The sequence below is a fragment of the Lycium ferocissimum genome, chromosome 12 (genome assembly GCF_029784015.1).
Source record: "Lycium ferocissimum isolate CSIRO_LF1 chromosome 12, AGI_CSIRO_Lferr_CH_V1, whole genome shotgun sequence".
NCBI classification, from domain to species: Eukaryota; Viridiplantae; Streptophyta; class Magnoliopsida; order Solanales; family Solanaceae; genus Lycium; species Lycium ferocissimum.
In genome coordinates, this window is record NC_081353.1 from 34,813,045 (window position 1) to 34,827,982 (window position 14,938).

Consider the following 14,938-nt stretch of genomic DNA (forward strand, 5'->3'; position numbering starts at 1 on the left):
TTTTATGTACCAATTAGTTGGAATTAAGGTTGAATCAGCGTTTGACAAAAGCATCTTGAATTTGGTTAGACTATCTCTTGAATTTGGTTAGAGATAATCCAAGGATAGGTAATTTTTTTTCAAGATCTGAAAATTCCGAGAATTTTTTTTTCTAAAAAAAAATTATCGATTAAAGTAATTGTCCTCAACTTGTTTGAGACTGAAACATGAATATTGTTGTATATATTCTCATTATTATACTATTATTACTTTCATTTTCCATCTTTCTTTGTTGACTGACAATAAATTTAAGCATATCAATTATCAACTTATCTCTATGATTTTCATAAATTTTCTTAAACTCTTTGCCAAATTTTATCAGGATTTACCATGGAAGATGAAACAAACTTGATATCAAGCACCACCACATACCTAACTAATGGGGATTGTGACTCAAGCGCGAGCAATCATTTGCTGCCTCAAAAGCGTAAAATTCATGCACGTGAGAGAAAAGCTTGCATTTCTGGTTCGAGGTTTAAAGGGGTTGTAGGCCAACATAATGGCCATTGGGGAGCACAAATATATACAAATCATCAAAGAATTTGGCTTGGCACTTTCAAAACTGAAATGGAAGCAGCAATGGCTTATGATAGTGCTGCCATTAGACTTCTTGGTCAAGATCATTCACATAGAAATTTGGCTTGGACAAATGCCACAATTCAAGAACCAAATTTTCAGTCACAATTTTCAACTGAAGAGATTCTTAGGATGATCAAAGAAGGTTCATATCCTTCAAAGTTTGATGAGTACTTGAAGGAAAAATTTGAAGAGCATTTTCACCCTTTGAAATCCTTGCAGCCCGTGGCCGAGGTAAGCAAAAAAAATTAAATTATATTGTGCAAATAGGTAAAAGTAAGTTTTTCAACTTATATACACACACAACCGCACCAGAGTTATCTACATGTAATGTTCCACAAAAAATGAAATTTGTAAGAGTTTAAGTTATATAAATTGTTAATGTGTCAAAGTTTTTACACTATAAAGTCACTCAAAGAACATTTGTATGTAAGCCTTTTTTAAATGTGGGATTTGTAATATTGAAAATAAGATATGTTACCTGCTACTAGAGATAAAGATAGTCTTACGGTATAAAAATTTCTTACACGTATTGTGTATATAACTTAAACTCAATTTGTAACCTAGAAAATAATGCAAGTAACCTGATAGTGTAAAAAAAGATTCTAATACATATATAAACTGATGGATTCCCTTAATATAAGAAAAGCTTATAGGTATAGCATTTTTGTATTAATTTTTTTTTTTTTTAAATCCTCTTGTTAGAATTTCTGATTGTGTCGTTGCTGACAGGGCAATGATGAATTCTCATACAAGCAACTTTTCCAAAAGGAGTTGACTCCAAGTGATGTTGGAAAGCTTAATAGGCTTGTGATCCCAAAGAAATATGCATTGAAGTACTTTCCTCAAATCCAAGATGATGAGATGATCTTTTTTGATACCTCAAGGAGATTATGGAAGTTTAGATATTGCTATTGGAAAAGTAGCCAAAGCTTTGTTTTCACAAAGGGTTGGAATAAGTTTGTAAAAGACAAAGGTTTAAGAGCCAAAGATACAATTGTTTTCAACTTGTGTGAATTCAAGAATGGAACAAATTGCAATGCCTTTGTGATTGATGTGGTGAAGAGTATTGAAGTTTTGCCAAAGGATTTAGCTCTCAATCATCAACAACAAGAAGCTATTGATGATGATGAAGTGGAAACAAAAGAATTCATGAGGACACAACCATTTGATCATGAAGATGCTTTGGTACCAGTTTGGCTTTTTGGGAAGCAAATAGGCTGGTCAGAGACCAAGAAAAACACCCTATTTAGCAACGGAGTTTAATTAATATTCACCAATAGAGTAAAGAATTTTTTGCACTATCAGGTCATCTTTGTCTGTTGCACCAGATAATCTACCTTACTTTCAAGATTAAAATTCTCGCTTTTTGTGGAAGTTATCTGTGGATATTTTTTGCTGACCTGATAGTATAAAAGTTTCTTTAATATTGTTGGATATAAGTTAAAACTCGAAATGGAATTCTACTTTTATCGTTGGGAAGTACTTTAATGTTTTTTCTTTCTTTTCTTTGGGGTGAGAATTCTAAAGTTTTTTGTTCCTGCACCCTTTGAATGATAGTGTTAACATAGTTACTGTTAGATTTTGATGTAAATTAGACCACAGTCCCTTCTGGTTACTAACGCTAACAGTCATATATATTTCAAAAAAAAAAAAAAAAACAGGTTTGTTCATAAAGTTTTACGCCTGATTTCCCGAATAAAATCCCCTGGTTTAGTTTATGGAGTCAAACGTTAAATTAAACAGGTCTGTGACAGCCACAAGTCATTTTATATGTTTTAAGAAACATAACAAGAACAATGGTTTAAAAAGATTTCTGAAAAAAGTTATTTTGACAACTATTGAAGACTGAGATCCTCCATAAGTTGAAACTCTTGTGTATTTATTCAGCTCTATTCAAACAAACAAAAAATGTCAACGTAAATTAATTCTTTTTGAAACACTGAAAGTAAAATATCGAATAAGTAGGTATCGTGTTATATCAGATTCTCATATTATAAGATACTTATCAGAAAGTGGAACTGGATTTATAAACAAAAGTGTGATCTAAGTGAATAAAATAAAATGAATTCAGCTGCTACCTCTTTTCTTTGTTTTTTTTCTTTTCCCCCCTCTATCATACAATTATAGCAGAGTTCTATATTACAAAATCAAAATTGTGTGGAGTTGTAAAAGACCACAAATACTAGTTCGTTTACACTCACAGTTAGAATGGCATCTAAGCTTTTAGAATAAACTTGCAGAAGCTTATGCATGTAACAACTTCCTACACACACAGGTTGGTTAGAAGTTCAAGTACCGGGCACCAAATGGCCCCACTTAATGCAGCCACGAGCGCAACCACCAGAGAAAGAATCCAACCGAGAGCCCAGCATAGGCATCTCCGAGCCAAATATACTCGGGATCCTTGCATAGCCGACAGAGCTTGGTCCTTGGAAACTCACCGTGTTAGATCATGTCAACAGCAGTCAATAAGGTATTACGTATGGCAGAGCATAAACATCAGCAGAGTCTATTTGCAAAGGTTCCGACCATACCCGATTATCCTTAACTTCATCAAGACACATGTCGGACTTCCTTGCCAGATTACTCTTGCTTCCAAATAACCAATCCTGGTCATCGAATCCAGACCACTCGTCCATCTGGGGAACCGAGAGTATCTGGTTCAGATACTTGGAATCAGGATGAGGTGGTCTTTTAGACGCTTCAGCAATCTGATCAGCACCAGGAGACATGGAAGAAGCCTTTGGTTTAGACATAGCCAATGTCTTTGGTTTAGACATAGCTAATGGCTGACCTTTAATTGTACCATTGACCCCACGCTCCTTGTTTCCCACCTCAATATCAGTGGCAACTCCGTGCTTGGTGGATAACTTAACTGTACCGTTGACCTCGCCCTCCTTGTTTCCCATTTCAATGTCAGTGGCAACCCCGTGCTTGTTGGATAACTTAATTGTACCGTTGACCTCGCGCTCTTTGTTTCCCATCTCAATATCAGTGGCAACTCCGTGCTTGTTGGATAACTTAATTGTACCATTGTGATTCTGCTCCTTGTTTATCACCTGAATATCGGTGGCAACACCTTGTTTGTTGGAAGATAAGATGTCTGTTTTTTGGTGAGTCTCCAATCTCTTTCCATTCAGTGTGGGCTGATGAGAGGATGAGGGCCGCAGCACTTTAGTAGGCCTGACTTCACTCTCTGTACATTAGAACAAAAACAAGCAACACTAATCGGCTTAACGCAAAGAACAATCGAAGCTGCACATGCTTGCTCAAATTTTTATGAAAAATATTGAAAACAGTGATTACCAATTACCTAAAAGACTACTACAGCCAAGAACATTAGAGGATATAAAGCAATATAGTATTCGATAAACAGCAGCTGTTAATTTTGTTCACTCACCATGCAGGAAACCATTTGTTTCGATGTCCTTTCTTTTGCGGTGATTTCCCTCGGGGACCGTACGGGCAACGGTATCCTTGGGGACAAGTGGAACTTGGTGGGTGGTGTTACTAACACCGACAAAATTGCTCTTACTGATGTCTCTTGATTTATCCTGTTCACTTTTCCTGTGTGCACTTTTGTCCTTCCCCTTCTCTTCTTTTTTCTTTTCTTTCTCCTTTCGATGACTTTTCGCATCCTTTTCTTTATGCTTTTTCTTGTCTCTTGGTTTGCCATCTCGTCTTTCTTTTGATTTCTCTTTTTCCTCTCTCCTGCTGTCAAAATTCTCTTCCAATGGCGGCAGCAATCCATGAAATTTGCTCTTTCCCATCTCCGGAAAGCTAGGAAGTATTGCATTAGCACCAATTCTCGGTTCAACTGTGACTTGTTGTCCATCCATCTTGTTGCTAAAAACATTCCTCTCCTTGTTCTTTTCCTTCTCTTTAGCCAAATTACCCGAATCCTTGATGTACATACTGTTTGTCTTTTCGTCCCTTTTCGACTCAACTGGAAATCTCTCAGCCAACTGACTGACTGGGCCCTTCTGTTCATCTCTAATCCTCCTAGCCAACTCCTGCACAAATTTCGACTCATCCGTCTCAACAGCAGGGAGGCTGGATTTAATGAGTTTTTCTGCGTGCTGGCGATGAGACTGATTATGGAATTTTGCTTCCTGTGAGTTGATGTTTTCGTCTTTAAATTGTTCATCTCCACTAGGAAGATTTTGTCCGCTAGAAGCCCCAGGTAGAACAGCAATTTTTGCTTCTTCAGAGATGTCGCTTCTCTCTTTATCCTTGTCCTTGTCCTTCTCTTTATCCTTGTGTTTTTCCCTCTTGTCCCGGTGTTTGTCCTTTTTGTCTTTCTTTTCTCTGTGTTTCCCATCACTTCTGTCTTTATCCCTTTTCTCTTTACCCTCTTTCTTCTCTTTGTCCTTCTTCTCCTTTTTATGTTTCTTCTCCTTCTGTTTCTCCTACAGGACAGGAAAAAAAGGCAGTTCTATATCAATAATGTCATGTACAATCAATGCCAACATCCTCCTTAAATGAAGAAAACTGAAGGCAAGAAATTACAATTCTGAATAATAGCTCAGATTTACAACTGAGTAAAGCACCAAACTTCAAAGTCAGATTGAGGAGTTTCATGTTCAGGTGGAAATCCTAAATATAGATTATTTGGGCATAAACACATTAGAGCACTCGGGACATTCCGGTAGTTTCTTAGTAAAAGCACCAAAAACAATGACCAACCTTCATTAGAGCAATCAAAATAATAAGTAGCCCCACAATGTTAAATTAGTATCAAGAAAGCAAAACCACTGAACAATGGCATGTAGTTGCATTGACAAATTATTGCTGGTGTCCTATGCACAACATAGTAACAAGCACACCAACAATTTGGAAGGGAATGAAATTTTTCCATCCTAATCAGCAGAGGCAAAGAGCTATAACTGAAGAATTTATGTTTTAGGATGGTTAGTGGTAGCCAAATAAACCCCAAGAGAAGAAAATCAATGTTAAAAATGTATCATCCTCCACACGAGATCACAAAACTCCCAACACTTTTTTCCAGCTCCATGATGTCACTAACCGAACGGAGGACGGGTGCATAGTCCATACACTAACAAGAATAAGAAGTTAACAACCTTAGGAAGAAGGGGAACAAGCAACATCATCTCCTATTTACACCACTAAAATGCACATAACTAATATCATGAGAGCTGAATTCTGGCACATCAGAACTGGGACAGAAATGCCAGATCTACTCAATATTTAGGGATAAGTTTGTTAACCCTCGTGAACAAGGAACAGGCATTCAAGACCAGTTCATTGACTTCCACTAAGGAAGGACACCAGTCATCTAACTGACTGCTAAAATGAACAAACCGTTTTGACCTCAGGAAAAAAATAAAGTAAGCTAAAGAAATAAGATGCAGCAGTTTCTGACGATTCACAATAAGTTGATCCATTTTACATCGCCAATGCAATATCAACAGCCACCTTGTTTAGCCAAATTAATATTTTGAATCATACATGTTACTACGCCCTCCCCTAGAGAAAATATTCTCCGTGCTCATTATTTTTCCTTCAGCTGCACAGATAATAACAATCTTCTATTGACATGCAAGCGATCCCATATGTTTCTACCTTTAACTGGGAAAGCATCCTTAACTCGTCTACTACTTGCTCCAGAGACCTTTTCAACTCAAATCATACTTCATAATGAAACATATATAGTCCTCAATTAAATTCTAAGTATCTGACAGCAAACCGACCTATACCTCCTCTCTCCTCTCATCCCCTCTTCGTCTTAAGAAAGAAAAAGAACGGGGAATTCCACCTCTACTTTGCTGCTTATTAGTTTTCTACTGAAGCTAAACAGCCTTCTTCCCATGGGATAAGAAAACTCTCTTCCCCTCCACACCAAGTTAAGCTGACCAAATCCATTTAGACTGCTGTTGGCTGCGTCATGAAGCTGAATCCTTGTTAGCTGGTTACATCAACTAGCAAGTGCAATTTATGGAGAACCAATTTTCCGAGGTCGATCTCCAAAAGATTTCCCGGACAATACAAGGGCACCTTCTAGAAGGTGATCACTGAATACAAACTACAGCTCTTAGTTTTTTTGAGAAGAAATTACAGCTCTTAGTTATTGAGATCATATACGAGACTAACAAATAAAAGGCCTCAGGTGAACAAGTATACACTTGCAAAAGCTTGCGACTGACTTCCTATTCTTGGACTATCTGAATTGGTGAACAAATTGTAAAGAAACCTCTTCGTCTTATGGATAAGTTATTGTGAAAGGAACTAGTATTAAAGGAAATCTTTAACCATATACACCCTCGTCTTGGTGAGGCACGCAAATAATTTTAGTACGGTCAAAGGAAATAGAACCGTCCAGCTAGTTTTGCTAAAAAGTACTCCTTTTGTTCCATTTTATGTGGCACTATTTCATTATTAATCCATTACCAAAAGGATAGAACATTCCTTTATTTAGAAATAAATTAGCTTTAAATCTCTCATTTTATCCTTAATGGCCACATAAATCTCACGACATGTTCAAGACCACAAGTTCCAAAAGTCCTTTTTTCCTCTTAAAACTCCATACCCAGTCAAACTATGCCTCATGAATTGAAATGGAGGAAGTGTGACCTTTTCTGATAAAGTAAAGTAAGGATTTATGCCCTAGGTTCTATGCTTCATATTTTAGAGACAACAACCATCCATGATCCAACAATATTTTCCATTATCACGTATCTCTAGTCATCAAAACTATAGCCATATTATCACGTAAAATCTATTAAAATACTAAGTAGAAGAAGAAACATCTTCAGGCAAGGACGAAGATCTAAAAAAGTCTATTCTTTCTCCACATCGTCCTAGCGAGCGATTGAGAGGAATGTCTGAAAACATCTAAAAAGGAGACCATATTAAAAGGAAAGAGAGGAATGGCATAGCATACCGAGATTCAATTACATAATACCATTAAGACTTACAGCAGCTAGAAGCTAAGTTGCTCGGACTCTGCAAAAATGATGCCGCACCCATGTCGGATCCTCCAAAACTACACTACTTTTGGAGGATCCAACACGCACCCGTCGATATTTTTGAAGAGTCCAAGTAACATAGGCTAGAAGTACCATTTGCAAAATAGTAGTAATAGTAGTAGTACATCAAACTTGACTCACTGTATATATTCCAGAAGAGGTGCCTAATGAAAGAGGGGAGGCCAGAAAAATTTTCCGAGAAGAAGAAAGCTAGGAGACTTTATGTTCTGCTGGAATTGAAGCTCAAAAGGTGCTGGAGATACCGTTATCTCTCCCTCAGTCAAATATGAGGCTATGGTTGAGAAAATGATTGCTTGTCATGATAATGGTACCCTGGGGATAATTGCTTGACCATTGGACAAAACAATCATTTGGATGTCGTTTGGTTGTCCGTAGTCAATATAGGTCCGATGGGATGGTTGATCGTCTCTAAAGCTAGACTGGTGGTTTCGGAATAGACTGAATTTTATGGTATTGATTGTAGTTATATTTTTTCCCTGGTAGCCTACATCGAACATCGAATATGTTTGTTTCACTATCTCCATGGCAACCAAGCTATATTTGCCTCCTTATCAGTTGGACATCAACACTACCTTTTGTCATGGCGAACTTGTTGAAGAATTCTGTGTGGAGTAACCACGGTTTGTTGCACAGAGTCTAGGCTAGTATGTCAAATGTTTATGGTCTTAAGCAATCACAACGAACATGATTTGGCCATATTAACACTGCTGTCCAGCAATTCTTCGTGTGAAGCTGATCACTTAGATTATAAACGTTGCTGTTACAACTGAAGGGTTGGATATGTGGGAAGAAACTAGTACGTGAATTTCAAACATGTTGAGACTCCTATGAATCAAGCTTGTTCCTGGACAAGTGGAACCCTTAAAGGATCCAAGTATACCAGAGACTAGTTAGAAAGTTCAAATATCTTACAATAACACCATAACACATTTTATTGGTTAGTCAAGTTAGTTAATTTCTCCAAGATCCTTGTGACATTTGTTCAGATATAATAATTCACATTCTAAGGTATAACAAAGACTTGCCAAGACAATCTTTTTGTGTGAGGATAGGGCACATGCAATTATTATTAGGCCTTCCAATGTTATTTCGTTCAGATCGACTGTTTACTTGGCGGTATTATGTTCTAATAGGAGGTAGTCTAATATCTTGAAAAGTAAAAAGCAAGATATAGCGGCTAGATAAAGTGTAGAAAAGAATATCAAGCAATGACTTGTGTACATGTGAGCTTATATATAAAGCAACTTCTCCAAGAGTTGAGGTGCGGAAGAGACGAACCAATGAAAACTGATCTGAGACAATCAGTTGCATTACACATTGCTTCAAAATCGAAGCATTCAGAAATAGACAGTGCTCTTAATTCAACAAAAGATTGAGGTTTCATCAACTGCAATGATCAATTAGCAAATATTTTTACAAAACAACAATCTAGCTCCAAATTAAGTATATTCAAGACAATCAGGATCATACAATATTGATTATTCCAACTTGAGGGATGTGTTAATAATACTCGAAATTTATAAATATGGCAAAAGTCCTACCTTGGGAATATGTAAAGTATAGAATCTTCCATTTGTATATTTAGACATATATTTATTTTTTTACTCGTAGATACTATTTGAATCTCAACATGCTTGAGAAAACATCAAACAATTCATTCACAAAATCTCGTGTTTCTCCTTTCTTTACGGCTATTAGGGGGGCATTACATAACTCACAGAACTCAGGTTGCCACAGAAAGAACATGACCAAAAGCATGTTTACAAAAAGTAAAATGGCCAGGCAGTGATACGCCATTCGTTTATACTTTAGTAGCACATTTAAAATATTTTAGGAGGCAAAAAAAAAAAAAAAAAAGAGGAAACCTTCATACTCATAGCAACTAAATTGACGCCATTTAATCTGAGGTTATATTTGCTCAACTGCCACAAAACCTAAGGTCTGCAAAAGGAATGATCCCAACATCCTCAGTATGTTCTACAGCAACGTCATTTTTCCAAACACATATAACAAAGGAGACGTCATGCCGCTGAAATATCCACTACACAGAGAACATGGTACAGTTAATCCCTTCACACAAAGATGCTAATGAAAGACTGACCAATAAGTTTCTCTTTTTCTTCATTTTAAATTCTTTTCACCAGCAACAAAACTAATAAATAATTACATCTGATGAGTTTTCCAGAACTATAACCCACCCTTGATGAAAGAGACTGATCAATAATAGCAACATATCACAACCATTTCTCTTACTGACAACGAATTCCACGATTATCCAAAGAAACTTAGAGGGTTTTACTTGCATTAGTTGGTCAAGTTCATCTTAAAGCCAGAATCCATTTTCAAATCAGAAACTTACATTCCCCAAAAAGAATTACTAAAGCATGATCAAACAAAAGAATCAAGCATCACATCCTCGCTAATCTAGAAAAACAAACAAGCATATCCCTATACATCTCACTTAAACAAGATTACCCTATCACTGAGCAATGTTCCAAAAGAGTCTTCTCCATATAAACTAATCCAATCACACTACTGATGTTTAAAGTATCCTTCATTCTTAACATATGCAAGCAATTTTAGATGAATATTACAGTCTTATTGTTGTACTCAACACGGTCAAAGACCAGAATATAATGAACTCGGATTTGGCTCCATTATAACAATAACAGATAATCAAGTTATCTTATTTCAAGTGCTACTTCATAAAAACAATCCATTGGAATATGTCCATGCATCAAAGATAAAGCCCTCTATAATAAGGTAACCGTCATGAAATATCGGTATTGGTATAGCAAAAGCATATCAACACAACAATGATATTGTCATATAACTTGAACAAACCTCTTTTAACAAGTTCCCGTCCTCTGGTCTAGGCTTCTTTTCATATCCTTGTAGTGGAAATGGAAAGCAACGAGACATGGCACAGAATTCTACCGCTCTGAGTTAAAAAGGCGCTGTTTCGCAAACAGTGTCCTTCAGTTACTTTCTCCAGTAACAAGCAACTAGACTCCTGTCCATTCACCATGACCCCACATTACTTTCCAGCTTCAATGCATTTAATCCTAACACAATCAGTCCAAAAACCACACTTAATTAAACTAGCTCTTCACTTCAAAAATATCCAATGTGATAAACTTAGATGAAGGAGTTCAAACACGAAAAATCACAATAGTCGACGATGTTAGTGCCACAAAAAGCTTTTTCAAGAACTATGTCAATCCAAATGGTTTTCTTAGAAAAGAGAATTCTCCAAAGTAATCTGATCCTTTTTCTTGTCTGCAAAGCCAAAACTTTACAACCATCAACTCTTGCATATGCATAAACATCACCTACACTATTAAGCCTAAGCAAAAATGATGCGAAAAAACCCGAAAAGCTTCCCACTTTTCTATTCTCCTTTTCTTTTTCCTTTGTTTCAATAGTTCCCCAATTCTAGTAGTATAATATACAGTCTTCTTCCATACCCTAATCTCAATCATTCAATTCCCAACCTCAAATTATCCACCAAAAACATATTTTTCTCTGATCCAGGTTATAAATAGCTCAACAAAAACCTGAATTTAACACTGAAAACCCTTCCAAGAATGCTGATCACTTGACCTGGTAACTGATCCAATTTGAAAACCCTAAAAAATTCCATCAAAACCAGCAAATAGCAACTATTTCAGCATCCAAGAACACAACAAAAACCCTAAATTTTACCTAAAAAGGAAACTTTGTTCAAGTTATGAGGAATCAAAGTGAAAAATCCAACACCCTTTTGTTAAAAATTCAATCTTTTCATCAAAAGAAAATAAAAATGTCATTTTTATTCCAAAATCAAGAAACCCCAAATGGTTAAACTTCTTAGCTTAGATTATAAATTCATAATCAATCAAATTAGATTCAATTTTTGTTTTCTTGTTTTCTTTATTTCCTTAGTATACATATATATATACACATCATTTTACCTTTTAAAGGGACAAGATCTCAAGATAATCAAGAATAACAACCAATAAAGAATGGATTTTCCAACCCAAATTATTGTATTTTGAGTTTTCTCTTTGTTTATATGATGAATATAGGGTTTGAGAAAACTTGGGTTTTTTGGTTTTTTGTTTGTTTTTCTTTTTTGGTTTGCTGTTTTTTTTTTTTTTTTTTTTTCTCTGTTCTGAGTTTTGGGGAAATGCACAGAGGAAAAAAGGGAAACAGAGGGTGAGGGTCTAAGCCTCACATATATAGTGAGAGAAAAAATAGATGTTTTTGTGAGGGGAAAAAAAAAAAAAAGAATGAAAGACAGAGAGGATCCCACTCTCACCAACTTGCCCGTATGATAAACACACTCATAAAATTGTCCATTCTAATTAGGTGCTCATACATTGTACTAGTAATAGTATTTATGATACTACAATAACATATTCAGTGTAATCTCACAAGTAGTGTATTGAAAGGATACAATGTATGCAGGTCTTATTTCTATTTTTGTGGGAGTAGAAAAACTGTTTCCGGTAGATTTTCGGCTCAGAAAAGTATAATCAAAGCAGAATTGAAGAAAAAATATCGACGGCAAAATAGTAAGACGAACAAAGCAGCGGGTAGAGAATTTATGATACTCCAAGTGATAATTATTCATTCTTCTAAGTTCTACTTTTCTTGCCATTTTTTGAGCAAGGGCATGTATAGTACTTTGGAGGATCGTCATTTAACGCATAATCGAGAAATATACAGTATTTAATGTTTAGTTGCTTTAGAATCAACTTTAGCTATGTTAGTTTGAAGTTTCAACATTCAATAATATGAGTTTGAAGTTGGGCTTGCTACAACCTAAGTTTAAACAAGTGTGTCTGAAGTTGGCATATTGCTTGTATAGTTTGAACTTCAGGCATTTAGGGTTGAAGTTAAGCTTGGCACTTGCAGTTCCAACTTCAAGCTTGTAATTTGAACTACCAAATCTAACTTCAAATTCAAATGTCTGAATTTGACATAGCGCATTTGAAGTAAAAAGATGTATACCCATGAGCATCTCAGAAGGATTGTTTTCCCTTTTTCTCTGTCCCAATTTGTTTGACACTTTTCGTTTTCTCTTTTCGAGAGTCAAATTTTTTAATTTTGATCGTGTGTTTGAACATAAAATCCTTAAATTTTTTGAAATAAAATTTACATATTTGAAAATTACGTAAAAAGTATTATAAGTCACCCTAATTAATAATTTAAAATATTTAAAAGACATATGAAAAAAATTACGGTAAAAAACCGACTAGTTTGACTCTCGAAAAGCGAAAAGTGTCAAACAATTTGGAGCGACTACTTACTTTGGCTCAAACTGAATTTGTTTCTTTTGTAATAGTTTATGAATGACGTTAGACAGAGTCGGAGTGTGTTTTCACTCATGATGTAACTACACATATGGAGAGCGTTTTTTATTTCTATCTAAATTCAGGTACTTTGAGATCGACAACAATGCTCTTGTCTGAAGTTTGTCAATATTGGCTATGAGTTAAATATTTTAGGAAAATTGGATGTGATTCAAATAGAGCATGTAAATTATCTACTGAGTGCAATTTTTACCCTTTTTTTTATTTATTTTTTTACTACAAAAATTCATCGGGTATTCAAAATTTATTGGTCCAGCTAATTTAAATTTATACAATATACAACTCATTGAAAAAAGTGATCATGTTAACTGTTAAGGATAAAGAGATCCCATCCATCCTACTACATTCCTTGATGATATTTTCTTGCTCTTGCTAGACAATGGAATTCATGTTGTTATAATATAGTTCATATAGTTAAAGACTAATATGTTCAATCTTTTTGGAAAATTATTTCTCCGTTTGGTTATGTAATGAGCAGTGGCGAATGCAATATTTTGGGCAAATGTGCCGACTTGTAATCACAATTGAACTTGTACGTGAATTTAAATCTGAAACGATAATGGTTCTAAAATTTTATTTTTTATCCCAAATAGATGTTTACTCAATATTTTTCTTTAACAACAGCGGTCTACCCAATATAAATAACTTCTTAAACATAGGAGTAATATTTCTTACATATGTATTTGTGAATGTTTTTCGACAAGAGATGTCAAATGACATGACATCTCTTGTAAAAGTGTCTCTGCTACTGATAATGAGACAAAGTATCCCAATAATAGGTATTACTTTCTTATGAAAACAAAATATTGTTGTCCTTATTATGATAAAAAATAATTGTAGTCGATTTGAACATTTGGGGTAGATCATATTCTTTTGTTAGTAGCATTTATGAAATTCCTATAATTGGGAATTCATAATTTGAAGAACAATTTCGAATACACAATTTAATATTCATAAGTGGATGATGTTCCACAAGTAGGACTATTTAAGATCATATATAGGCATACAGCTATATTATTGAAATGATTCATTGTAACTATATAAACAACTCACCTAACAAAATGCAAGAATCTCCAATTTACTGTCATCATATCTCTTTTGCAGAATTCAAGGTATTTTATGCTTTAAATTTTGTTTTTCTAAAATTTTGGCCTTTCTTTTAATTCAAACCAGTCAAGCTCTAAAAAAACTTGCAGCGGCAATTTTATTTACTAAACATCATAATCAGTACAAATAAATATTACATTTAGAGATTTGGTTTGATAAATTTGCTTTGATATATTCACTGCACACATCATGCCTTGCTCTACATATAGAAACACTCTTTTAAAAGGTAGTACTTATTACAACATGTTATTTTAGCTCTTTAATCTGGGTGTGATAAAAATGTGCATGTATATGTTGCATGAGCAAAGTCGGATTCAAGATTTAAGTTTATGAGTATTCCATTAAGATCTATAACATTAAACCGAATATGTTTTTCAAATTATGGGTTTAGACTTATTATTTTTTGCAATGTTAGTAGTTTTTACATAAATTTATATTTTACATTAAAAATATTGATTTCAGATGAACTCTGTGCCGTAACACGGCATCCGCCTCTTTCTCTTTGCATGAATTTCCACCACAAGGTGTGCAATGCAATTAAAGCATGTATTTTGCATTAAATGGTCAGACACTAATTAATAACAATCTTTACAAAAGCAAACCGGTAATTTAGTTTGGCTTTTATATATGTTCCTTTTTTGGTTAAAAACAAAACTCTAATTTTTGGTATTTGGTGTAACAAACTTATGTCATATACCTATAGTAAGTGCATATATATATATTGTACTTCCAACAAATAAAAGATCAGTTATGCATGATGCTATTGAAGATTAGATTCCAACTTTGATAAAATTTTCGCTTGGTGTTAATTTGATTAAACTCATGCCACTGTGATATAAACTGTAATCT

The 14,938-nt window shown here is 34.8% G+C and overlaps 2 protein-coding genes across 3 annotated transcripts; one reads left to right on the forward strand and one right to left on the reverse strand.

Annotated features, from left to right (window-relative positions):
• Positions 1-369: 369 nt before the first annotated feature.
• Positions 370-1,918, forward strand: LOC132039244 (AP2/ERF and B3 domain-containing transcription factor At1g51120-like). Its single transcript, XM_059429774.1, has 2 exons — positions 370-849; positions 1,348-1,918. Exons 1-2 carry the CDS (start codon positions 370-372, stop codon positions 1,879-1,881), a joined length of 1,014 nt encoding a protein of 337 aa, XP_059285757.1. The 3' UTR covers positions 1,882-1,918.
• A 702-nt stretch (positions 1,919-2,620) lies between these two features.
• On the reverse strand, positions 2,621-11,816 carry LOC132040915 (uncharacterized). 2 transcript variants are annotated; one of them, XM_059431602.1, is made up of 4 exons: positions 11,579-11,816; positions 10,470-11,254; positions 4,019-5,009; positions 2,621-3,814 (listed from the first exon to the last, which is right to left on the reverse strand). In XM_059431602.1, exons 2-4 carry the CDS (start codon positions 10,545-10,547, stop codon positions 3,084-3,086), a joined length of 1,800 nt encoding a protein of 599 aa, XP_059287585.1. In that variant the 5' UTR covers positions 10,548-11,254; positions 11,579-11,816; the 3' UTR covers positions 2,621-3,083. The 2 variants fall into 2 exon arrangements, with proteins under 2 accessions (XP_059287585.1, XP_059287583.1); XM_059431600.1 differs by having other exon boundaries at positions 4,019-5,027; positions 11,579-11,815.
• Positions 11,817-14,938: the final 3,122 nt, after the last annotated feature.

What these genes read in the sequence shown, in the direction of transcription:
- LOC132039244 (XM_059429774.1), top strand. Translation starts at nt 370, where the DNA reads ATGGAAGATGAAACAAACTTGATATCAAGCACCACCACATACCTAACT. An exon ending in CCTTGCAGCCCGTGGCCGAG is followed by an intron (nt 850 to 1,347) that starts GTAAGCAAAAAA and finishes CGTTGCTGACAG; the next exon opens with GGCAATGATGAATTCTCATA.
- LOC132040915 (XM_059431600.1), bottom strand. Translation starts at nt 10,547, where the DNA reads ATGTCTCGTTGCTTTCCATTTCCACTACAAGGATATGAAAAGAAGCCT. An exon ending in ACGGGAACTTGTTAAAAGAG is followed by an intron (nt 5,028 to 10,469) that starts GTTTGTTCAAGT and finishes CCTGTCCTGTAG; the next exon opens with GAGAAACAGAAGGAGAAGAA. An exon ending in AACAAATGGTTTCCTGCATG is followed by an intron (nt 3,815 to 4,018) that starts GTGAGTGAACAA and finishes TCTAATGTACAG; the next exon opens with AGAGTGAAGTCAGGCCTACT.